At 33.7% G+C, this 24,584-nt stretch overlaps 1 protein-coding gene across 1 annotated transcript in view; it reads left to right on the forward strand.

Moving 5' to 3' along the window:
* The window catches only part of COL5A2 (collagen type V alpha 2 chain), a 182,186-nt gene that overhangs the window by 155,349 nt on the left and 2,253 nt on the right, over nt 1–24,584 (forward strand). The window contains exons 35-52 of the mRNA XM_044669074.1: nt 2,584–2,637; nt 2,766–2,819; nt 4,068–4,121; nt 5,257–5,364; nt 5,468–5,521; nt 5,908–5,961; nt 6,762–6,923; nt 7,246–7,353; nt 9,807–9,914; nt 11,055–11,108; nt 13,110–13,217; nt 14,527–14,580; nt 16,893–17,000; nt 17,912–17,965; nt 19,532–19,639; nt 20,481–20,772; nt 22,051–22,238; nt 22,846–23,085. Coding sequence (XP_044525009.1) covers nt 2,584–2,637; nt 2,766–2,819; nt 4,068–4,121; nt 5,257–5,364; nt 5,468–5,521; nt 5,908–5,961; nt 6,762–6,923; nt 7,246–7,353; nt 9,807–9,914; nt 11,055–11,108; nt 13,110–13,217; nt 14,527–14,580; nt 16,893–17,000; nt 17,912–17,965; nt 19,532–19,639; nt 20,481–20,772; nt 22,051–22,238; nt 22,846–23,085 — 1,962 coding nt within the window. The remainder of the gene's footprint in view (nt 1–2,583; nt 2,638–2,765; nt 2,820–4,067; nt 4,122–5,256; nt 5,365–5,467; nt 5,522–5,907; nt 5,962–6,761; nt 6,924–7,245; nt 7,354–9,806; nt 9,915–11,054; nt 11,109–13,109; nt 13,218–14,526; nt 14,581–16,892; nt 17,001–17,911; nt 17,966–19,531; nt 19,640–20,480; nt 20,773–22,050; nt 22,239–22,845; nt 23,086–24,584) is intronic.

Consider the following 24,584-nt stretch of genomic DNA (forward strand, 5'->3'; position numbering starts at 1 on the left):
CTCAATGTATTTACATGGCAATAGCAGTTGGAAATAAACAGAAAGGCAGATAATCAATGATGAAAACTTCATTCACTAGTAATATCTCATATCAGTTATAATTAGCTTCAGATTAAGTAAAGTGCACAAAGTAAAAGGGGAAGATTAAAGATATTTTGTCCATAATCACTCATTACATTTTTTAAAAAAGACAAAAATACCTGGGAACTTTGTAGATGACTAGATAATGAATATAATGAAATGTCAATGGGTTTCTTTTCACTTAATCCTAACGTAGCTAAAAATGATCAAAGTCATCTGATCGCTACTCTGTTTTAGAATTTCAGGCTTAAAATATTTATGCTCTTGAGTAGGTAACAGAATGATATTTCAAGGAGTGGTGCCTTGGCATATTTCTTCAGAAGAAGAAAAAATAGCTAACTATCTGCATGTTGACTGATGGACTGACTGCTATATGTTAAACTGGTATTTAAAATTCCATTCCAATGGAAAGGAGAGCTTAATAAATTTAGTACTTCAGCAATTGCTGCAATATCCTACTGTGAATGTGACAAATTGTTCTGAGTAAAGAAACAGTTTGGATCAATTACAATAATGTCAGAGTCAGGGAAAAATGAAGCCATGTTTTAAAAGTGTTTTCTTGATATGAATAAATGACTTCCTAAGTAATGAAGAGACCTTTATGTCTAATTGGAGCCACTAAGGGGAAGAATTAGAGAGGAAGAAGAATGATGTGCTACCAAGTATCCGGAGAATATAGCAAAGATTTTTAACATTCTTGGGGGAAATTTAAAATTAAAGAAAAAACTCAAGAGTTTCCTTTGTAATGTAAGGAGAAATTACATGATGAAGAAAAGCTGGTATGTTTCTTAAAGAGAAAATAATGAGCAGAAAGATATTTTAGGAAGAATTCAAACCTAGTTTTGATATGAGAATCTTCCACTAGTGGTCAGAGTGACCTTGGCTTTATTCCTAGGGCTTCAATTCTTATATCTTTGCATCCTCAGAGTAGCCAATTTGGCTCTACATAACTAAGAAATTATCCTATTTGTCATGAGAAATGTGGTGAAATGAGTATCTTTTTTCCAAATTTTTTTTAAATTAAAAGTTGGAATGGAAGATGATAGAATGAGAATTTACATAGAAAATTGAGATCAGTGTGAAGAAATATTTAGGCAACTGAACTCAAATTTCAACATAAATATTTATCAAAGATCAGTTTAAAGATATTAATGACAGTCAAATAAATCCTTTGACCATCTTTCATAAACCTCTTTATGATCAAGATAAAGAGATGTGACCCAACTGCCTGGAATTTAGTCACATTGAGGACTGCTTGAATGACTGGATCCCCCAAAAAGATGCTTAATAATGTTAACCTGACAGTAGTTATCTAATGCCACAAGAATCTGTCTTTTTTCTTGCTCTACATATGATGTTTGTCAATGACTTTGATAAAGGTAGAAATGGTTTGTTTGTCACATTTATGGATGGTGTAGCTAATGATTAAATGACAGAAATAAAATCAAAAAACATTTTGAAAGGCTAAAACAATTGGCCAGATTTGGCAAGATAAAGTTTAATATAAATATAACATCCTACATGAGTTCAAATAGTCAACTGCAAAGAAATAAGATGGGAAATAGTTGATTAAAGAGCATTCCTGTTAAAGAGATATAGCAGTTTTAGCATATTACAAATTTGATATAAATAAATAGTATGTTTTGACAGTCAAGACAATGGATTTGGATCCTACATTAGGCTGAAAGAAGGGTGTCTAGAATAAGGAAGTTTTAGTTACATTGTGCTCTGCCCTAAGTTAAGTACTGTACTTGTTTCTGGGTAAGACGTTTTAGGAAAGACATGGCTAAAGTGCAGTTTCAGAGGAATGAGACTAAAATTGTGAGGGAACTCTAAATTATGTCAAATGAGGAAAGCATAAGGGAACTGAGGTTGTTTAGCCCAGTTTTGTATGAGAAAGAAGTCTTGGTGGACGGATACTTCATTTCAAATATTAAAGGGATGGGACATGATAGAGGGATCAGATTTATTCAGATTGGCCCTACAAAGAAAAATTAGGTGTCATTCATGGAAATTTAAAAAAATGGAAAACATGGCAATTAGATCTGCCCAATAGTAGAAAGAAACACCTTGGTTTAGTAATATGTTTCCTCCTTAGTAGGGGTCCTTTGGGAAAAACTCCAGTGTTGGAGATGGTGTAGAAAGGATGCTTGATCAGGTTACATTCAGAGTAGATGACTTCTGAGTTCCCTTTTTTCTATCACATACTTCCTATGGTGAAATAAATGCATTTATTCAGAGTGAATGCATAAAAACCAATTTGTATAGGACTATTGAGCTGAATTGGGGTAAAGGAAATTTTAATAAAAATGTCATTGACAATGACTGAAGGAAAATGTTTTAGTTCAGACAGGAAAAAAAAAGATTCTTTAGATAAGATCATTCACAGTATATGGCAAGCATAGTTACAGGAAGAGTATTCAAAAGAGAGTAATCTTGTCTTCTGTCATGGATTTCTATAAATCCTTGTCTTTAAACCACTTATGTTATCTCCTTTGCCAGGGTCTTCCAGGTCCACTAGGTCCTCCTGGTCCTGCAGGTCCTACTGGAGAAAAGGTAACATTTTAAAAAAATTGTATGTTTTATAACCTTATGAATGAAGTATTATCTTTTGTCTTTGTTTTCCCTTGAGCATTTCAGATGATAAAACTTTGGGAAATACCATCTAAAATTTTATTTTCCAGGGTGAACCTGGACCTCGAGGCTTAGTTGGACCTCCTGGCTCTCGTGGAACTCCAGTAAGAATGTTTTTAATTTCTTTAAAATAATGTAAATAATGAAGCATTCTACTTGATGTTTGTGTATATTGATGAAAACAGTATTTGGGGAGTGGAGAATCATGATATTGATCAGAGTTCCTGTATGTGTTGCTTCCCAATTGTTCATTCACTGATCTTAATAATCGATTTCTATATAATATATCAATGAACTGTTAAACTTTTGAAGTGGATATTTCTGCATTTATATGTTTATATATAGACACATGAAGTTGATAATAGATTAGATTGATAAGAGAAAAATTAACATGACCATTTTGTCATAAAGCTGAAATCACAGTAGTTGAAGAATTGGTGGTGTAAAATCATGAAAACATTGAATTTATTTCTTTTATTTGAGCTGTGTTAGCATTTTCTGAAAAAGAATATTATTATAATATAGATAGCTAGACTGAATGTGAATTACTTTTGCACCATTAAAATGCTGCCACAGGTCTTGAAAATAGCATAAATACTTTGTATTTGAAATATGAATTATCTCAGCCATTGCTAATTACCCGAGGGAAATTAGATTGCTATGATTTTTTTAGTGGACAGATCAAGAGATAAATGTAAGGCATATAGTAAGTCTTTATAATGGCCAAACTAATTTGTTTCACAAAATGAATGTTTGGCATTAGACTCAGTGTATAGAGCACTAAGCCTGGAGTCAGGAAGACCTGAGTTTAGATCCAATCTCAGACACTTACTAGTTATATAACTCTGGGCAAATCACTTAACCTCCATTTGTCTTAATCCACTGAGAAGGAAATGGCAAATCACTCCACTGTCTTTGCTAAAAAAAAAAATAATAACAACTCCATGGACAGTTTTGGGGTGCTATGGTCCATGAGGTCATGAAGAGTCAGACATAGCTGAATGATTGAATTACAACAGACCAAATTACTTTAGGCCTACGAATTTTTAAACATTTTTTTCACCAATTCTTTTAGTATCATAAAACTAAATGATTAGCTGTAATATTCTTTGACATTCTTGAACTGGATTCCTCCTCCCCCCCCCCAGCACTAATTCTTATTCATTTATCCTTTCTGTTCTTTTGAGAGTTTAAAAATAATGCATTTGAACCTAAAAATAACTCATATTTCTTTTGATAAGTGCGTATAGTACAAATGAAAACAGTTTTTAAAATACATGTTAGCTATTGATCAGTTTTAGGTACAATGCATTACCTTTTACTAATTCAGTAATGTTTATATTTCTTCTTAGGGTTCCCGTGGTGAAAATGGTCCAACTGGTGCTGTTGGTTTTGCTGGCCCTCCGGTAGGATATTTACCTAATCCTTTTAAAGGAATTATAATTTTCTTACCATTTGAATTAGTTTCATAGGATCAGGTTTTAGGTCTAGAAGACTTTAGACACCAACTGTTCAATACACCGGATTTTATGTGGGCAGAAACTTGGGCTTGGAATTTCTTATTTTCTCAGATAGGTAGGGAGTAAGTGGCAAATGCAGGATTCAAGACATATCCTATTATCTTAAAACTATTGCTGTTTACACTGCATTATGTTATTTCATTAAACATGATATATTATTCTCAACAACAGAATGTTAAAGAAATCCTGGAGAGCTTTAGGTCTTTCTAGAGCACTTGTTCATGCTTTAGGATGACACTTCTCTGAGACTGTCACCATAGAATTGAGCTAATTAAATATTTTCCATTTGAGGGTTGTCCTTGATATTCACAAATTCATGTTAATCAACATCTACTAAGCCATCACTAACACAAGGTCCATATCATTTTTTATTCTTCCTGATTCCTTATCTTATTCTTTACGGAAGCTATTTCACACTTTCTTTTCTTTCCTCAAGACTTCTGCACCTCCCTTGTCCCTGACTCCCTCCCATGAGGACCCAAACTGTTCTTCTCATTGTATTCATTTCAATACCTCTCAGTATCATTTCCTACTTTGCCCCATTTCCCTCAAACTTTAACAAAGAGATAACTCTTCTTTCTCCTCAATTAGGCCATCTCTTATACATGTTAAATCAATCTCAATTTCTCCCCACCTAACATTTTCTCCAGTAGATTGCATCCTTAATCTCCTGTCATTCTTCCTTTCTATTTCCCTTTCCTTCTCCCTTTCTTCTCTCTTTTCTTTTCTTTTTCCTTCTTCATCTCCCACCAAGTTTACAGATTTCTACTTATTAATTTTATATTTATGCTATATACTTTTACACATAAATGTTTTACATTCACATTTCATCTCCCTCCTTAAAATGTAAGATCTTTGTGAATAGTGGTATTCATTCTTTTAAGAGGGTGAAGATGCAAAGGGAAGCTAATATTCTACTGAAAATACTATGTCTTCAAAATTTTTTTATGCTTATTGTGAACTAAAGTGTTTTTTTAAGTGTAGTAAATATTTCATCATTTTAAAATAATATTTTGCATAGGGTCCTGATGGACAACCAGGTGTAAAAGGTGAACCTGGAGAGCCTGGACAGAAAGGTGATGCTGGATCCCCTGGGCCCCAAGGTCTTGCAGGATCCCCAGGCCCACATGTGAGTAAAAGAGGGCAGTATAGAAAGATCAACATTCCAAGAAAATAATTTACTTAGCTCATTTTACAGTTTACTATAATGCTTTCACTTTTTTCCTACTTAGGGTCCCAATGGTGTTCCTGGACTGAAAGGTGGTCGAGGTACTCAGGGGCCACCTGTAAGTAGACAAGATTTGATAAATCATAACCTATTAATAGCAGAGGACAGCCTCCTAAAATTTGTCAGTTATTGGTAGTTATTGTTCATCCATTTTAAAGAATCACTTATTTATCCCGAATGCATGTTATAAGTTTTCAGCTATCTGTGAAATGTAGAAATACCAAGCTGAAACTGAAAACAAGCAAATAATGATTTATTACTTAACAGTTAGCCAACCTCTGATTTCAAAGGTTTGCATTCTCTGTTCTGGAGGTAAATGTGTTGGTCAGGGTAAAGAAGTGAATTTCAAGGCCCAATTCCTTATGTAGTAAATGACTTCCAGAAAATAGTCTGTAAGAAATTAGTCTTCTCTTTAATAATAGGTTTAAATACATTGCATTTTAGGGTGCTACAGGATTTCCTGGTTCTGCTGGCAGAGTTGGACCTCCAGGCCCCACAGTAAGTCAGTTCAGTCATTTAGATAATTGATAACTGAGTAACAATACAATTTTTAAAAATTACTTGTCTATTCATAGGATTCCTAAAATAATGTCATAATACCTTATTGCTTCCTTTTTCTTCATTCAACAACTTTTGTCTATGGTATCCATACTAGTTTCTTGTCAAAGCATATTGATATTAAGTACTGTCTTAATATTTTTCTGAAGACTGTTTGGTAACAGACATTTTAAATAGCCGCCCTATCTCCTTCTTATTATTGCTACAGCATTTAGATATAATTTCTGATGATTCTCTGAACCTAAAACAAATGTCTAAATGTTACTCTGTCACTCAGGGAATTAAAATGCTATAGATTTATTTTTGGAGAATGATTTCCCTATTCAAAAAGATTTTATAATTCAGGTTATATTTATTTTAATTATTCTCTGAGAGCTAATCTTCAGAAAAGATCATTTCAGAACAGCCTTTGTGAACTAATCTCACTAATGAGTTTAAAAAAAAACCCGTAACAACTTACTGATTTAATGAATAGGATCAATGAATCTATTTAGTTCAAAAAACATGAAATTTATCTGGCCTCAGACACTTCTTAGCTGTATGACCCTGGGCAAGTCACTTAGTCCCCACTGTCTAGACCTTATTACTCTTCTGCCTTGGAGCCAATCCACTGTATTGATTCTAAGACAGACTCTAAGAGTTGAAAAGAAAAACTGAAATTTTTCTTTTACTTTTTCAAAGGAACTCATTTTTAATCACTCATATCTTATGTCCCGTCGTTTACTTCTGTGTTCTATTAGGGAGCTCCAGGGCCTGCTGGGCCATTAGGTGAACCTGGGAAAGAGGGACCTCCAGGACTTCGTGGAGACCCTGGTGCACATGGCCGGATTGGAGATCGAGGACCAGCCGGACCCCCTGGTGGCCCAGGAGACAAAGGAGACTCAGGAGAAGATGGACAACCTGTAAGTTTAGCAAGGCGTAGTCCTCTTTGTGTGTGAATTTGTATAATTCAAACTCTTCTATAAGAGTTTATAATTTAATATAAAATATACTATAAAATACTCCAATAATCTTTGGGCTTTAAAAATATTTTTTTCTTTAGAAGTCATTTTGATCTCTAAATAATCTTAGTTTCTTATGCTTGTTACAAATTTTAATTTCACACATAGCATAAGTTCATAGTACAAAAGGCTTTCCCCCTCTCAGCCTATACTACTTTTATAAGGGTTTATATGCAAGTGAATACCTGGAATATTGCTCATTCTAATCCATCCTGGCTTTTAGGGTCCTGATGGTCCACCTGGCCCGGCTGGAACTACTGGGCAAAGAGGAATTGTTGGTATGCCAGGTCAGCGCGGTGAGAGAGGAATGCCTGGCTTGCCTGGCCCAGCTGTGAGTAACCAATTTAGAAATTGTGGTATAAATTGTTGATTAGGGGGCAGCTGGGTAGCTCAGTGGATTGAGAGCCAGGCCTAGAGACCGGAGGTCCTAAGTTCAAATCTGACCTCAGCGGTGTGACCCTGGGCAAGTCACTTGGCCCCCATTGCCTACCCTTACCACTTTTCTGCCTTGGAGCTAATACACAGTATTGATTCTAAGACGGAAGGTAAAGGTTTTAAAAAATAATAATAAATAAGTAAATAAATTGGTGATTACCTTTTACATACAGTTTGTGCAAAATATATCATATTCTCTCCTAAAGAAATATAAATAATGCTTTGTCTGAAACATATTCAAAATACTTTTAAATCTTTTTTTACTCAAATGTCAGGAACTATATATATTTAGCTGCCTTTCAGCATTTTTGGACAAAATATCTCTCTAGTCAGAATAGTAGAGAAATCATTAGATAAGGAAAGTCCGCTGATGGATGCAGTGGATAGAACTCTGGACCTGGAATAATAGCTAAATTCAGTTTTGGCTTCTGTACAACCCTGGGCAAATCATTTAACTTCTACCTGTCTCACTTTCCTCATCTATAAAATGTGAATAATAATAATAATAATAATAATAATAATACCTCTCATGGGATTGTCATAAAGATTAAATGAAATAGTAATCATAAAGTACAGTGTGAAGTTTAAAGGGTTGTATAAATGCTATTTACTATTGTTGTAGTTATCATCGTTATTAGACACTGAGTCAAGAGAAATGGATGTCAAGCACTTATTTTTTTAATTCTAGGTAAAAAAACACAAATGGCTCTGCATTAGTTCTTGACTGATGACTGATTTCTTATTTTGTAGTAGTAATTATTTCTATGCAAGAAAATCTCTTTCTATAGAACTAAAAACCAAGGTAGCATACTAAAGGCAAGAGGAAGAAAGCTTTGGATTTTGAGTCAGAGAACCTTGTTTTGAATCCTGCTTCTTCCCCTAACTACCTCAAAGATTTTAGTCAAGATACTTGACTATGTTTTGGCCTTATTTTCCTCAACTGTAAAAGGAAGAGATTGAACTTGATGGACTTTATCCAACAGCCTTTATTAAGTGTTTTCTATGTTTGAGACACAATGACAGGCACTTAAAAAAAAGAGACAGAAACAAAACAGGAGTTTTAAAACTTTTAATTAAATTTAAATTAAAAAATAAAAAAGGAGAGAACACATTCACAAAAAATTCATATGAAATATAAACAAAATAATTTTGAGGGAAATACCCTGATAGGTAAAGGATCTGGAAAGACCTCAAGTAGATGGTGGCATGAGTTGAAACTTGAGGGTATCTGGAATTCAGGGGGGCAGAAATGTTGATGAAATATATTCTGAGATTAACAGCAAGAAGGCCAGCTGGTCTGAAATATAGAGACTGGGAAAGGGGAATAAAATGAGACCAGTCTGAAGAGATAAAATGGAACCAATGAAGTAACAAATACTAGAGTGTTTAAAAATTTTTCCTAGAGGCCACAGAGAACAACTGAAGATTCTTCAAGATTTGGAGTAAAATGACTACCCTGATTCTTTAGATTATCAATTTGATAGCTGTATGGAAGATGATTTGGAGTAGAAGAGACTGAAGGCAGGACTACTAAGTCCCTGCAAGTTCTAAATCTATAATCCTAGGATATTTACTTAAAACAACATGTGTGTATTTGTGCCTGTAAACATGTGGAATAAACACTTTGCACAAGCATTTTACCATCCAGATATAAAATTATCGTTGACTTTTAATAATAAGTGGGCTAAAGTGATAGGAAGTATGAAGATATCAAGAAAGATTTGCCTTCATTTATATTTTGGATACTCATATTCATATGTGAATTTGGCTCAGTGTTAGAATTTTTCTGGTTAAATCTCAAATTTATTCATCTGAAACAAAAATACCATTATCATGCCAGGATCTGGATGGCCAAGTGGTCAAAGCAGTAGTTAGATGTCTAAGTGAGAAAGTGGGAAAGTTCTCAATACCAACCAAAGTTATCTGAGGGAGGGGCTTAAAGCAAAAGCAGAAAGGTAAGAAACTTGGAAAGTAGGTCTAGTAGTCTATAAAAGGGAAGGAACAGAAATCAATAGGATAGAGCTATAGAAGAGAGGGGACCAAAAAAAATGGTACCAGCAGAAAGGATCCTAAATAAGTGCCAAAGGGATGAGGAAAGGTGGCTAGAGTGAGACTGACATTTTTCTCTATACTTTAACTTTCTCTATCCTGTTGATTGTGGGTAGCCTTGCATCTACAGATCTGGGCAAGGAGTTAATGATGGAGTTGGTTGGGCCATGATTCTTAGAGAGTCTTAATTATGAATAAGGAACTGTAGAAGAGGCAGGACCTAGAACACATTCTTGAAACTAGGGTTACACATTGATCTCCTGAGGTGATGTGAATAAGGTTTCTATTATTGTTTTTTAGGGCACCCCAGGAAAAGCAGGTCCAACAGGAGCACCGGGAGACAAAGGTCCCTCTGGCCCTGTGGGCCCCCCAGGTGCCAATGGTCCAGTAGGAGAAGCTGGTCCTGAGGTAAATACTATTTTATTTATGACATGATTTGAAAGTGTCCTGAAACTACTTTTCAGAGTAATTACATTTAGAAATTGATTGCCCTTAAGCTTTAACTGTGGAACCTGGAGTACTTTCTTAGATAAAAATCTGTTATGTTGGGATATTCTATTCCCTTTATGTTGCCTAAATGAGGACATAATGGAGAAGAGAAGGGGGCAAGATCAATATTTTTGTATTGCCCTTCAACCAGTCCCGACCTAATCATTTTAGCTGATTTAAGTTGCTGCCAAATTGACTTGGAGGTGAAAGCCCAATTCCATTCATCCTTTTACTTTGTATTATTTCATTCTGAAATGGCTTATTTTGTCAAAATTGTTAGGCATTATGGTGACAAGATTTTTATAAATAGATACTGCAGCAAAGGCAAATATATATCATATAATTTCAGGATCACTATAAAGTGAGGTTGTAGTTGTCATATTAATTTACGCTAATTTTGAGAGCAAATAGGATTTTAAAAGAAAACATAAGAAATTATACTCCATGGTCTACTGTTCTTTATTATTTTGAACAGTACTTCAACCATCCATGAAACCTTATATTTCTGACTAAAGAGACTTTGCTCTTAGTAGAATTTTTATGTGATATGAAATGTGCATTTATTAGCCTTTTCAAAAATCAAACCAATTTAAACAAAATAGGCAGAAAGAATTATTGAACAAAGAAAATTACAAATTGACTGCAAGTGAGGAAAATAGCTAAAATTTTAGAACTGAGTTTTTAAAATCTGATGATTGTTGTCCTTCATATACGAAAAGGATCAAAATGACATCACTGTATTGGAGTCAATGTACAGTGTACAGTGTACATCTAAATTTATTAGACCAAGATGATAATATTTCAGTGAACTCAAGTATTTGAAAGAAAACATATTCAGTGATAATAAGAATCAATGCAAAGTAAACGTTATTTTAATGAGCTTTAATTTTTACAAATAATTCATAGCAACTTAGAGGTCTGCTAAATTTTAGTATGATTTTTATGTTTAATTAATTTATGTTTTGCAAAGAAGTGGGATATATCTGATTCACTTGGCAAATGGGACAATATTTTTCTTACAATTGGATTATACCAATTGAAAATAATAACTCTTTACAGGGTCCTGCTGGTAATGATGGTACTCCAGGACGAGACGGTGCTGTTGGAGAACGAGTGAGAACAATTTATAAAAAAAAAAATATTTTAATATATAAGCATAAATGTCTTTCATATGATGACTGATATATGTATATCATTATATGTAATGACAAAGATGGCTTTATAGATTATGAGTTCAGTAAATACTGCAAATAATTTTAACCCTTTATTTTCAAAGAACCTATTGGTTAAACATTGATTTTCGAAATTTGGTTTCAGGATCCCTTTATATTCTTGAAAATTTAGTCCCCCAAAGGATTTAGTTTATGTAAGCTATGGCTGTATTGACCATATTAGAAATTAAAAATCTTAATATTATTATGAAAATTATTTTGACCTGGTGGACCCTCTGAAAAGGTCTTAAAGACTGAGCCATCTCTGGATTACACTTTGAGAACTACTAGATAGAACTACGGATAAACTGATGAATGTGTAAAAATTGAGCATTCTGGGAATGGGGTAGAATGGATACACACAACTTTAAAAAGTTTTAAAGGCATTATTAACCCTTTCTTAAATCCATATATTTAATAAATCAATGAATAAAACCCAAATTTGTATAGTTATAAATGTTCATACTGAATATTTAGCAATTGGCTCTTGCAAGCTGATTATGGCTGGCTGCAGCATACTCCTTGATCAGAAACTTTATATAATTAAAATTTTGCTTTTCAGTACAAGTAAGGAAACAGATAGTCATCTTAGATTTGGGGAAAAGAAAGAGGTAGATGTGGGCATGTAAAGAAGCAGAGATTTTTACTTTTCTAAACTTGAAAATCCACATATATACCAATTCAAGGATTCTATATAAATCTTACTCCATCAGTGTCTTCCTTTCCCTCCTCATCAAAATAGGAACAGAAATTACAGTTACATGACTAATATGTTTCTTGTCCATGCTCTCTGGTGAATAGCATATGGCCATTCGTGTAACTTGCTATATTTTTGCTGTATGCTTTGTTGTATTTTAAAGGCTGATGTATGTTGAACTGAAGGTAATACTGGTCTTTATTTAGAAAAGTCTTCTTTTAGAGACTCTCAAGGCTGAAGTACATATCCAGTTAGCATTAAGCTATAAGTATGAGCTTCATACTAACATCAAATCCAGAAGTTTTGCTGAGAGTCTATTTTGCTCAAAGTCTGGAACTTTTCTTACAAAAATAGTTTCTGGAATCTTTTGGTGGATTCTGAGGGAAGTGTCTGTAAATTTTGTTTAGGTCTAGATTCCCTGGTTTTTCCTTCATACTTTCAGCATCTTCCAAGAGCATGCCATTCAAACTTTTAGGCAGATGGTATTTTAGGTAGCTGAGATTAGAATGAACTTTTTAGATGATTCTGGAGGTCTCAGACTTTACATTTGGATCCATTCCATAGTTATTACACAGGGTGTTCCCAAAAGTATTAGTATAATTTTAAGGTTTAATGGCTTAGTTATCAAAGCTTAAAATAAATAAGAGCTTAATCATTTTGATAGATTTAAAAGAAATCATTTTGATAGTCTAATAAAAATAAATTAATTGCTTAAAATTAACTTTGCTTTGATAGCATAAAACTGCACTAAAACTTTTGCACTAAGAATCTGTACCTTGCCACACACCACCATATTGCCAGAGCATGCTAAATAATTCATAACACCTTGACTTTGCCTACTTGATAAACAGTGCATAGGATGTGACAAAAGCCAATGTAGATGAAACTATTTCAATAGCACTTTAAAGCTATTTGAACTGTAAGAAAATTTTTGAATCACTGTAAATTTTGTATGTGTGTGCAAAGTTAGGAGAGTGTCTACCTTAACGTATTTATCATGGTTTGGCAATATAGTAGTTTGTAGCAAGGTATAGTGTTGGAAACTCTTATAAGGATAAAATGGAAAATTCAATATTTTTTCCTCTTCAGTTTATAAAGGAAAAAATGCAGCAATAAGAGAACTTATTTGTGACAATAATTTTGACTTCAGAAGAGAAACTGGATTTTTAGAAATGTTAAATATTTCACTCCTGATTATGGTGACAGGGCGATCGAGGTGACCCTGGGCCTGCAGGTCTACCAGGTTCTCAAGGTGCCTCTGGAACTCCAGGACCTGTTGGAGCTACAGGTGATGCTGGACCAAGAGGCGATCCAGTATGTATCAAGTCAATTTCATTTGGTACAGTTGTGTGCATGTATGCATACATGTATTTATCATCTATCTATCTTGCTATCCATCATTCCAATATCTAATTAGATATAGGCATATCATGATATATGAATGCACATACATTTGAAAATGAATGTTTGTATGGAGGTTAATGCCTATAAATAAAAACAATACTTAAAAACTAATGTATTAGTATTATAATTCTGTTGATAGTATTGTTATTTCCTCAGATTTCAAATCTTAGAATCTTGACCCTTCCTTTCTCTTGTTCTTCCCATGCCCATCTCTTGCCAGATCCAATTTTACCTTTGAAAGAGTTTCAATTTCTTCTTTTTCATTTTTATTTTCCCTATTTTATTTCCCTCATCACTTCTTCCTTAGATTAACTAATCACCCTTCCTCTTGTTTTACTCCCTCTATAATCTGGTTTTCACATTCTTACCAAAATAATATTTCTAATTCACAGGCTTTCTATCACAACTCTGGTCTAAAATCTTTAGATCTTCAATTGTCTAATAAAGAAAATGCAAACTAGGGCCTGGCATTTAAGACCCTCAATAGCTTAGGTCAAACCTCTTTTCTAGCTTCCTTTTTTAGTATCCCCTTTCATACATTCTGTGCTCTAGTCATATTCAGATACTTACTCTTTTTCAGTCTTTATCCTCTCCTTTTCTGTCTCTGGGCTAGCCTGTACATTTTCCCCCATATTTATGATATTTGCCTTTGAGACCTTCCCCTACATTGAATTATTGTTCCATTTTCCCATCTCAGGCTACTCTGTTTTGTCTCTCTTGTATTCTTAATAATGTTTCAATTTATATGAATAACTTTTCATATTTTTATTGGAATGAATTCAATTAAATTCATATATAAAGTGAGAGGTTTTGATTACATGACCTCTAGTTTCCATTCAGCTGTATGGTTTTGATCCTATGAATTTATGGTTCTTTTGGATAGGCAAAGATGTTTTAAGATAGGGCCTTTGCCCTTCCAAAGTTAAGTGGAAATTTTAGCCTTCAGATATGTTTTACACATATGTGTAAAACAGAAGCACATTTAGACACAGATTGCCTCTCATTGCTGTAAAACTAAGAGGAAGTTCATGCAATTAAACAGCTGCAGTAATAGTCATAATTCCAAATAATATTGTTCTCATCTATGGACATTAGCTCCATGTTGGTCCTTAATCCTGAAGTTACATGCCAAAAAAAATCTATCCATACATAGCTATATGCTTATTCCAGACTATATTGAATTATTTCATATTCCACTTCTTCTGATTTTTCTCTCTAGGGCTCTCGAGGTCCTGTAGGTCCACCTGGTCGAGCTGGAAAACGTGGTCTACCGGTAAGCCCTTGGAAATCTTTGATTCTGGATTTTAGGACATAAACTAAGTCGAAATAGGGAAGAAAGGTATTCATTTCTAAGGTCTGAAATTCAACATTCTCCAAGTTGTGGGAAAAATAAAGAAAATCTAATAGTATTCAAAGTTGTTCTAAGAGAATTGTAACCTACTGGGCATAGCTGCTTTATAGCCTTTCTATATTTTGGAGGGATTTTAATTATCTTTATCAGCTAGATTATTTCTTCTTGTGCAAGTTGACTGATGTGTTTGTGTTCTTTACTCTGTTTCCTCCACTATTAGTCTACAGAGCTATTCAGGCATCTTAATATATTAGAATCACATGCTTAAGGCAGTTTATCAAAACATATTCTCATATTCTATCTTATATAGACTTGTTTCTAATGAATTTGATGCTCATTTTCAGATTAGGAAAAATCATTTAAAATTTCAATTCCTTATTTTCATTTAAAATAAATTGAAGACTTTCCAGGGTTGGGTGGTTGTTGAGACGGAGAAGCAAGCTTCCCAGAATCAAATGTGAGTTGGCAATTAAATTGGAGGGGAAATGCCAGTCTATGTCAGTACAGAGCTATATTACTCCTTTCTCAGAGCCCCCTCCAATCAACAACTCACAGGTCCAAATTAAAAAAAAAAAGGTGAATAGAAATATCTTTTGAAAAGACAAATTTAATAAAATATTAGTTACAATTAAATCTGTTGCTCTCTGTTAAATTTATTTTTTTCTTGAGTAACTATTAAAAACCAATTTGCTTAATTTTCCTGAAATGTGACTGATTTCAAAATTTAATGGTTATTTTTATGCAAAACAATTAAAACTGACTGAAACCAAAAAAACATATGCTCCTTGTTTGCTAGTTAAGAAGTTTAGATGAAAAATTAGATTAAAAAATCGCAAGACTTAAAAGGATCCATTTTCAAATGTCTCTCTTGCAAATAAGACAAATAAATTTAGTTTACTCTGTTGTGCCACCAGATATTTGATGGTACCACAAGAAATATTTCATTCCAGGGCCTGGGAATCTAGGTAGAGCTGAGAACTCAGCAACCTTTTCGCCACGCCACTCTCATTCCCTGTTTCTTAATCTGTTCTCTTCCATCTATTTAGATTTATCAAGGTAAAACAAATTAGAGAAAACATATTGGTATTAGATCTAAATGTCAAAGAGTATAATACCTTATAAAAGCATCCACCTTTGAACACAACCTGACCTGCATTCAATTCCCCGTAAAATGAGATCTCTAGAAAGTAGAATGGACTCCATAAACATGTCATTAGATTATCTCCTTGGTGACTTCTAGGACTGACCTGATCTTTGTAAACAGGTTTCAAAAGTAGAGTAAAACGAAACAGATGATTAAGGAAGAAACTAGTAGGCAGGAAACTCTTCTCATTCCACTCTAGGCCCAGCTTTTGTCTGGCTTTCAGATTACTAGCTAGTTTTAGGTTCTCAGGAGCAATGTGGCTGATATTTTGAAGTGAATTGTGCCCTTATCCCTAAGAGCAAGCCTTGAGTTTTTTTAAACTCTTCCATTGACTTATAAACTCATTTGGCTCAAACCAATAATTTCTATATTCATGGTTTCTTATAATACACTTGATTTATTTCTGTAATTAGGCCTAATAAAATAGCATTGTAAATCTTAGTCTAAGTAAAATTAATTAATAATTCTAGATTTTTAATATGGAAATGTAGTATATATGATAATGTGAATAATTATTTTAAATTTTTCCTATTTGAAATATTTCAAACCTACAATGCAATTCATTGTTTGAGCCTGTCAAGAAAGTTAAATTTGTGTGCTATTTCATTCTTTTTAAAGCAAAGACATTTTCAATAATGACTTAAGAAGCCTATTATTAAAAGAACCAAAATGGAAGTATAACTATTTAGATTTTTTTGGTAGTTAAAAAAGAGTGTTAATGAAACAAAATAAGTTAACTTCTTAAAATATATTTTATATTTTTGAACTATAAGACTTAAATGTGATTGCATTGTTTTGGTGTATATGGATACTTTGTCTATCTATAGTAAATGTAATATACATTATAAATAGAACAAAATTAGAATTTCTCAAGAAGCTAGACATATTTATATTTAAAAAGAAATTAATTTTGTGATTATACACAAACTATATATATATACCAATTCTTCAGAAAAACATCTAGAGTTTTCATTGTATGATTCTGAATGTACAACAGGTTAATTCCTTTTAATAAATGCTGTTGAAAAATGTAAAATTTTAAGAACTTAAAGTCTTTGGAATCATATTGCTATGTTGAATATATGTATAGGGCCCCCAAGGACCTCGTGGTGATAAAGGAGATCATGGAGACCGAGGTGATCGAGGCCAGAAGGGACACAGAGGCTTCACTGGTCTTCAGGGTCTTCCTGGTCCTCCTGTAAGTAATTTCTTTTTGTATTATCTTTTTCTTTATTGTTTTTGTGAATTTTGAATATATATATACACATATATACACACACATATATAATTTGTAATATAATTTAAATTGAAATAATTTTCCTGAATCTTCTAGCTCATTTATTTTATCTATATATTTTTAGGTAAATGATAAAACCAAAAGTTATATGTGTGTGTGGCAATGTGGGGAAAGGCTATATATAAAAATATAAAACATAATAATAAAATAATGTATAATAATAATAAATGAAAAGTAGTCTTTTTAGTCTTGGTAAACTAAGACTTGGCTACTACAGTCCTGCTCTGATGCCTCATTGCCAAGGAGAAATGACCTTGGATTCTCAAATGTGATTTGAATGGAAGACAAGATGACCCTAGAAAGGCTTTAAACATAGGTAATCAGATAGAATGTATTTATCTATTACCTAAGAATAAGTCTGAATCATCTTGGGTAGAATATAAGCTCCGTTTGTATTTGATAACAGAGACTTTTTTTAAAAAATGTATTTATATCATGAGTACTTAACACACTGTCATGCCTATAAATATATATGTCTACATATTCATATACATGTATAAATGTATATGTAAATATGTGTATATGTGTATGTTGGCCACAGGACTGTGAAATTTTCAGCTATACAAACTCCAAAAGTCTATTTACTAAATTATAAAGGGGTTGTGATATGTGTTGATGAAAATGAAGATTTTTTTAAAAAATAAAAATTAAACTACTACTAAAAACATGATTGTAAAGATTAATGACTGTTTAATAAACAAAAGTCTGCAGATGAAGTCAATAGTATTATATCTTTGTATGTTATGCTGAAGGTCAGCATGGTACAATTTAAATAGCATACCAATATTTTCCCTTTTTTTTTTCCAATTTAGGGTCCAAATGGTGAACAAGGCAGTGCTGGAATTCCTGGACCATTTGGCCCTAGAGTAAGTTTATATATTTGTTAATTTTGCTCATTCATTTCAGGTTTTCCCAGTGTCCAATTTTTATGACCCCCATTGGAATTTTCTTGGCAAAGATACTGGAGTGCTTTGTTATTTCTTTCTCCAATTCACTTTATAAATGAGAAACTTAAGGCAAACAAAGCCAAATGACTTGCCCAGGATCACACAACTAATAAATGTCTGAGGCCAGATTTGAACTCAGGAAAATTTAAATTGAAATACTTTTTCCTGACTTCAGGCCTGGCACTCTATCCACTATCCCAAGTATGCATGTATTTATTATATTTTATTTTATATTTTAAATTAGTCGATGATGAGAATAGCCTACTATTACTTCAAGAAACATGTTTCTTAATTATTATCCTCATCTGTGACATATAACCTCTGAAGCTGGCTAGAAAAGAAGTGAATCAAACTACTCAGTAATTTTCTATAAATTAATTAACTGTATACCCATAATATTTTTAAACATAGCTTTCATCATATTTTCACTTTAAAATCTACTTTTTGTAGTCTGGTTGTGATAATTTCTTATGACATTTTCTCACTTGGATTTATCTTCACCATGGAAGGATATTCCATTGTTTGAAATCTGATGAAACAGATCTACTATAATATGCAAATCAATTATTAAGCTAGTTCCAAATTTTATCTTTAAGTAATGACATTCATTGATCAAAGGGAGTTTGCATGAGGCTAACTGAGGATCAAATTATGAAATAGGACCATATTGGAAAATTCATTTTTAAAAATCTCTCCCACTTAGGTTGAAAGTATGGGGGCCACTCATAGGCTAATTTTTCCTTTTCTTATCAACAAGGTAGCTTTGAGCTGTTCTTTTTCCCACCTGGAACGATTTACCGTTCTTTTGGTTTCCTGATTTCTCTTCTTCTCTTGGGAGCTTATCATATTAATGCTGAATTTATAGTGTTAGTCAATCCTTCAATTTAACTCACTGCAATGTGGAATTTCTGAGCTCTGTTAGCTTTTGCTTCCCCTCTGTTTTTTTTCTTTTTTGAAGCTTTGAGGGAATTATACTCATAATTTCCTTAAAGCTAAATAATTTTATGACAATTTTTTTCAATATTGGGAACTCCCAGTGAGCAGCAACTTTTTTATCCATTGCAAAGAAGTGCCTTTACTGCAACTTACATGATTAGAATTTTCTCATGTATAAAATCAGGGCAGAGGGATTAGATGGTCCCTAAAGACTCTCTTGATGCTAAACCTCATGACATTCTGAATATATATACATATATATATGTATGTATGTATGCATCTATATAATAGATATAATTTTTATCAAAATAGAGAAAGACATTCTGGAATGACAAATCTTGAAACGTATTAATTATAGTCAATGCTGCCATTGCTGACTCATACATGCTATAAAAATTTAATTTAAATCCTAACTGCAATACTAAACCATCAAAATGAATTACTGAGAAATAATTGGCATGTCTATCAAAAAGACAAAATTAACTTATTGATAGAAAAAAAAGTATCTTGAAAACCACAATGATAAAATATATTCCTTGTGTCTTTCAGGGACCCCCAGGACCAGTGGGTCCTTCAGGTAAAGAAGGAAATGCTGGGCCACTTGGACCAATTGGACCTCCTGGTATGAGAGGAACTGTGGGAGAAGCAGGACCAGAGGTGAGTTCACAAGAATTTAATATCTAAAAGATCTATTTAAATGTTGTTCACAGAGAACTAGTTAAGCATGAAAAAACCCAGTAGCTGAAGGGACTTGCAAGAAATAGTCTTCACTAGGTCTCTCAGATGGGGGCTGGATGATCACTCAGAGTAATTGTGGAGGAGATCCTTGTTTTGATAGATCTTGGAGATGATGGCTCCTGAGCTCCTTCCAATTCTGAGATCTGTTGCATTTATGAATCTTGGAAAGCGAGCTTGAATCCTTGCTCTACAAGCTGGTCTGTGCCTGGTTTAGCTAACTCAAAACGCAATATTTTCAGGGTATCATGCACCTCTAAGGCTGCATGAAATGCTGCACTGACATGCTGCTTCAGCTAAGGAAGTCCAGATTTTCAAATTTCCTGATTCCCATGATTATCTCAATTGAATTCATTCTCCTTATCTGAAACCCCTATATATTGATTGTATGCTTCAAATATTTCAGGATTCAGAAAAAAATTTCACAGTCTTTATTTTAAGTTCTTAATATAAAAGCTCCCATTTGTAAGTTAAGCCAGATGACCTTTTTGTCCAGCTAGATACCTCAGCCTCTGTTTATCTCAAGTACTGATTTCTAGATGCCGTAAGCCTGAAAAAATGTTTTTTGCAGCATTTTCCACATGTGGCCTTTCATTGTTTGGTATGAATTTCTTACTTGGCCATAAAATGAATTAATAACAAAAACTGTCATTTCTATGTTACATCCAAGCTCCCTTTGGAGCAAATGAAGCCAAAATGTGCCCAAAAGTTTAAGTAAGGATGTGTTATCTAATTCCTTAAAATAAATTTTCTTAATGACTAGGGTCCTCCTGGTGAACCTGGTCCCCCTGGTCCTCCAGGGCCTCCTGGTCATCTCACTGCTCCTCTTGGGGATATCATGGGACACTACGATGAAAGTATGTCAGACCCCCTCCCAGAGTTCACTGAGGACCAAGCAGCACCTGATGATAAAAATAAAACAGACCCAGGAGTACATGCGACTTTGAAGTCCCTCAGTAGCCAGATTGAAACCATGCGTAGCCCTGATGGCTCAAAGAAACATCCAGCACGTACTTGTGATGACTTAAAGCTTTGCCACCCATCAAAGCCTAGTGGTGAGTATATAGTAGACATTTAAAAAATAAAAATGTTTAGTTTAAAAGCAAGACATACAGAATGCTACTCATTTCAACAGAACATGGCAGATTTTGAGATGAAGGGGCCCAGAGAGATCATCTAAGATAACATTCATTTTAAAGATAAAAAAACTAAGGTAGCAAGCTTTGGTAACAATTATCAGTGGCTAGGTCCTCTGACTCCAAATCAAGTCTTAGATTTCAATTCTTGTTTTCCTAGCTGTTCCATTTTAAAAACTAGAACTAGGATGGTGAAAGCAGTTTTTGCTTCCCTTTTAGGAGGAAGACTCCATTTTCCTTTCCAGTTTTCAAACCTCTCCCTTAATAGATAAAATAATAAAGATGTTTCTCATTAAGTAACTATGCATGAGACTGGCTGGAAATTTTCAGATCTTGGGTACACCCCAAACTTTCCTGCCTCCAAAAGTTTTTTTTTCTTTTTCTAAATAACAAAAATTTATTTTTTTCCTCTCACCGTTGCCCTCCATTAACAACAACAAACAAAATCTTTGTAACAAAAGCATATAATCAAGTAAAATAAACCTCCACATTGGCTATAAACAAAATATGATTCATTCTGTATCCAAAGTCTATCACCTCTGTCAGGAATGAATAGTATGCTTTGTCACTGATAATCTTGACTCATGAACAGTTGTTACTTTCATATGAGTTCATAGGTCTTTTGAAGTTGTTTGTATTTACAAAGGTATTTGAAAGTCTCTGAGCTATTTTATAAGATTGGAAATCTTCTCCCACCCTTCTGAATAATTTGATTCTTATCCATTTTTTAAATGTCTCTGTCCATTTTTAGAATCAATCCTGTGTGTTGGTTCTGAGGCAGAAGAGCAGTAAGGGCTAGGCAATACGGTTAAGTGACTTGCCCAGGGTCACATGACTAGGAAGTGTCAGGCTAGATGTGAATTCAGGACTTCTCTTTCATTATCCATTATTTAAAGTAAAACCTCATAAGCTATATCTTCCAGTAGGTCTCTGTGTTTTCCAGTTAGTAATGGCCTTCTCTCATGACATTGTTTCATTGAGACCTCTCTTATGAATGCAGCACATATCATTTTGTGATCTGTCTGTCCAACCACCCATCCATCCATCCATCCATCCACCCACCCACCCACCTAAGTTCCTATGTAACTTTGTAATGAAAATTTGAAATGTAATGAAAAACCCTCTTCCAACTTAAAAAAAAAGACTTGTGATTGTTTTAGCAATCCCATTTATATAAATGTTCCTTTTGATATACAGGTCACTATTGGATTGATCCTAACCAAGGATGTGTTGAAGATGCTCTTAAAGTTTACTGCAATATGGATACAGGAGAGACATGTATTCCAGCAAATCCATCCACTGTGCCTCGAAAAACATGGTGGACCAGTAGATCTTCTGATCACAAGCCTGTTTGGTATGGCCTCGATATGAATAGAGGATCTCAGGTAATATCACATATTTAATTTAAGAATTGTATTCGTGAAGTTACTTTGTTTATTTTAATATCATTCTATGCACAACTGTTCATCATTTTCTATTTCTTAATTAAAAAATTTACTTCTCTGAAGTGATCAAGGTATATTATTTATAAAAATGTCAGTCGCACAAAATATAAAGCTGAGCAGTAGCATAGAGATCATTGTGGTCTAATCTCTTCATTTTTCTAATAAAGAAACAGACTAATAAAGGTAAAGTAACTTGCCCATTGTTACACAGCTACCAACTGGCAGAAATGAGATGTAAACCATGGACTTTTGATCATTTTTTCTTTTACATAAGGTTCTTTTCCCATTAATTGTATTTCTCAAACAACAGTTTAGCACTGTGGTATATAAATTCTAAATTATTAATAATTACTTCTATTAGTTAAACATTAATTGATTCAGACATTCATTTGTATGTTATTTTGTTAAAAATAATTTCTTAGAGACAGTCTATATTTCCAGCACAGTAGTAATACTCTACAATTGAAATGTTTGGGATCTATAACTTAAAAATTTTAAAATTCTTCATTGGTGGCATTAACCATAAAATGAACTTTTTTTTTCCTAGTTTGTATATGGAGATAGCCAATCACCCAATACGGCTGTTACTCAGATGACCTTTTTGCGTCTTTTATCAAAAGAAGCTTCCCAGAATATCACATATATTTGCAAAAACAGTGTTGGCTACATGGATGACCAAGCCAAGAATCTCAAGAAGGCTGTAATTCTCAAAGGGGCTAATGACCTCGAAATCAAAGCAGAAGGAAACAGTCGGTTTAGATACACTATCTTAGAAGACACTTGCACTGTGAGTATTCAATTTTTTTGTTGGCAAAGGGGGAATTGGAATGAGCCAGGAGGGCTGCCAGGGTCCTTCTTATCTCTTGAAGAAGAATTGGGGTGACAATACAGGGAAAATGGAAAATGAAAAGTATTCAGTCTTCTGATGTTCAACAGTTTATCTTTAATCTTCATACACACTAACCATCTAACCCACCCCAACAGGTATAGAAGTAGAGTTATAGTTTTTACCCATGGGAAAGTCAAGCCTCCCTAACGTCAGAAACTAGACAGTGACCAAAATAGATTCTTGGAAATGTTATTTTCCTAGAATTATGGGAACTCCTTGTTTTCCTCCAGCAGTGGGCAGATTAGATACCTGGAGCAATGTCCTTGGTTAGTTCATCCCCCTTGTCTCAAAACTTGCTCTTTCCTGAAGTTGTCTGACCTTGTTCAAGAATGCTTGGAGAGGAGGGGAACAAGGCAAGGAGGACTTAACTCTTTGCATCCTCTAAACCAGTGTCCCAAAGTGGGTGCTACTGCCCCCTGGTGGGTGCTGCAGAGATCCAGGGGCATGGTGATGGCCACAGGTGCATTTTTATCTTTCCTATTAATTGCTATTAAAATTTAAAAAAATTAATTTCTAGTGGGCTAAGTAATATTTTTTCTGGAAAGGGGACAGTAGGCCAAAAAAGTTTGGGAACCACTGATCTACACCATTTAATCTCAACATTAATTTTATTTTGAGTTTCAGGTAACTCCTGGTCCTCAACTTCATTAATATTTTCCTACTTTTTCTTGAATAGGAAAACCATTAGTTTACCCAACTTAATTACCTTTCTTCTAATAACTTAACCTATCTATCACTCCTTTTATTTGTTTATGATACCTGGAGCCTAAATTAAGAAGTTAAAGTAGTATTGTCGTCAGTGAGACAGTTTTAAAAAAAATACCTCTAAAATGCTTGTTAAGCTGTTTTCATTGTAAACCTCTAAAACTGATTTCAAGATGATAAATGTAATATAAAAATAAATGAATGTAGGGTTTTGTTTTCTTCCTCCTCTTCCACTATTTTCCTATTTGCTACAATTCTTAATACTACGCTTCTCTAACTTCCTTGAAAAATCTCTTTAGTTCCTTATTCCTTTGCCTTTTGTTTCATTCCCCTTAGCTTCAAATGTATTCCATCTGATAGCTACTCTGACCATTCAAACCTAATTTTTTATTCAAATTTCAAAATTTTATTCAAAATTCAAATTTACCTAGTGCCCATTAAATACAATCAGCACAAATTTCCTGTGTGAATGTCACATAAAAGATAGAATTTTTCCATGCTGGAAATGGGAGAATTGCAGTGAATGTCATAGCATCATGGAGTTATTTGAAATGAATTTAGCATCGATTCAAAGAGGTCTAAAAAGCACATTTGTCATACATGAACCTCTATTTTCTTCCAACCCTGTGCCTTTCCTGTTCCTGGAATGTTTTCACTCCTCACTCTGCTTCTTGGCTTTCCTGACTTCCATA

The sequence above is a fragment of the Gracilinanus agilis genome, chromosome 3, assembly GCF_016433145.1.
Source record: "Gracilinanus agilis isolate LMUSP501 chromosome 3, AgileGrace, whole genome shotgun sequence".
In the NCBI taxonomy this organism is placed as follows: Eukaryota; Metazoa; Chordata; class Mammalia; order Didelphimorphia; family Didelphidae; genus Gracilinanus; species Gracilinanus agilis.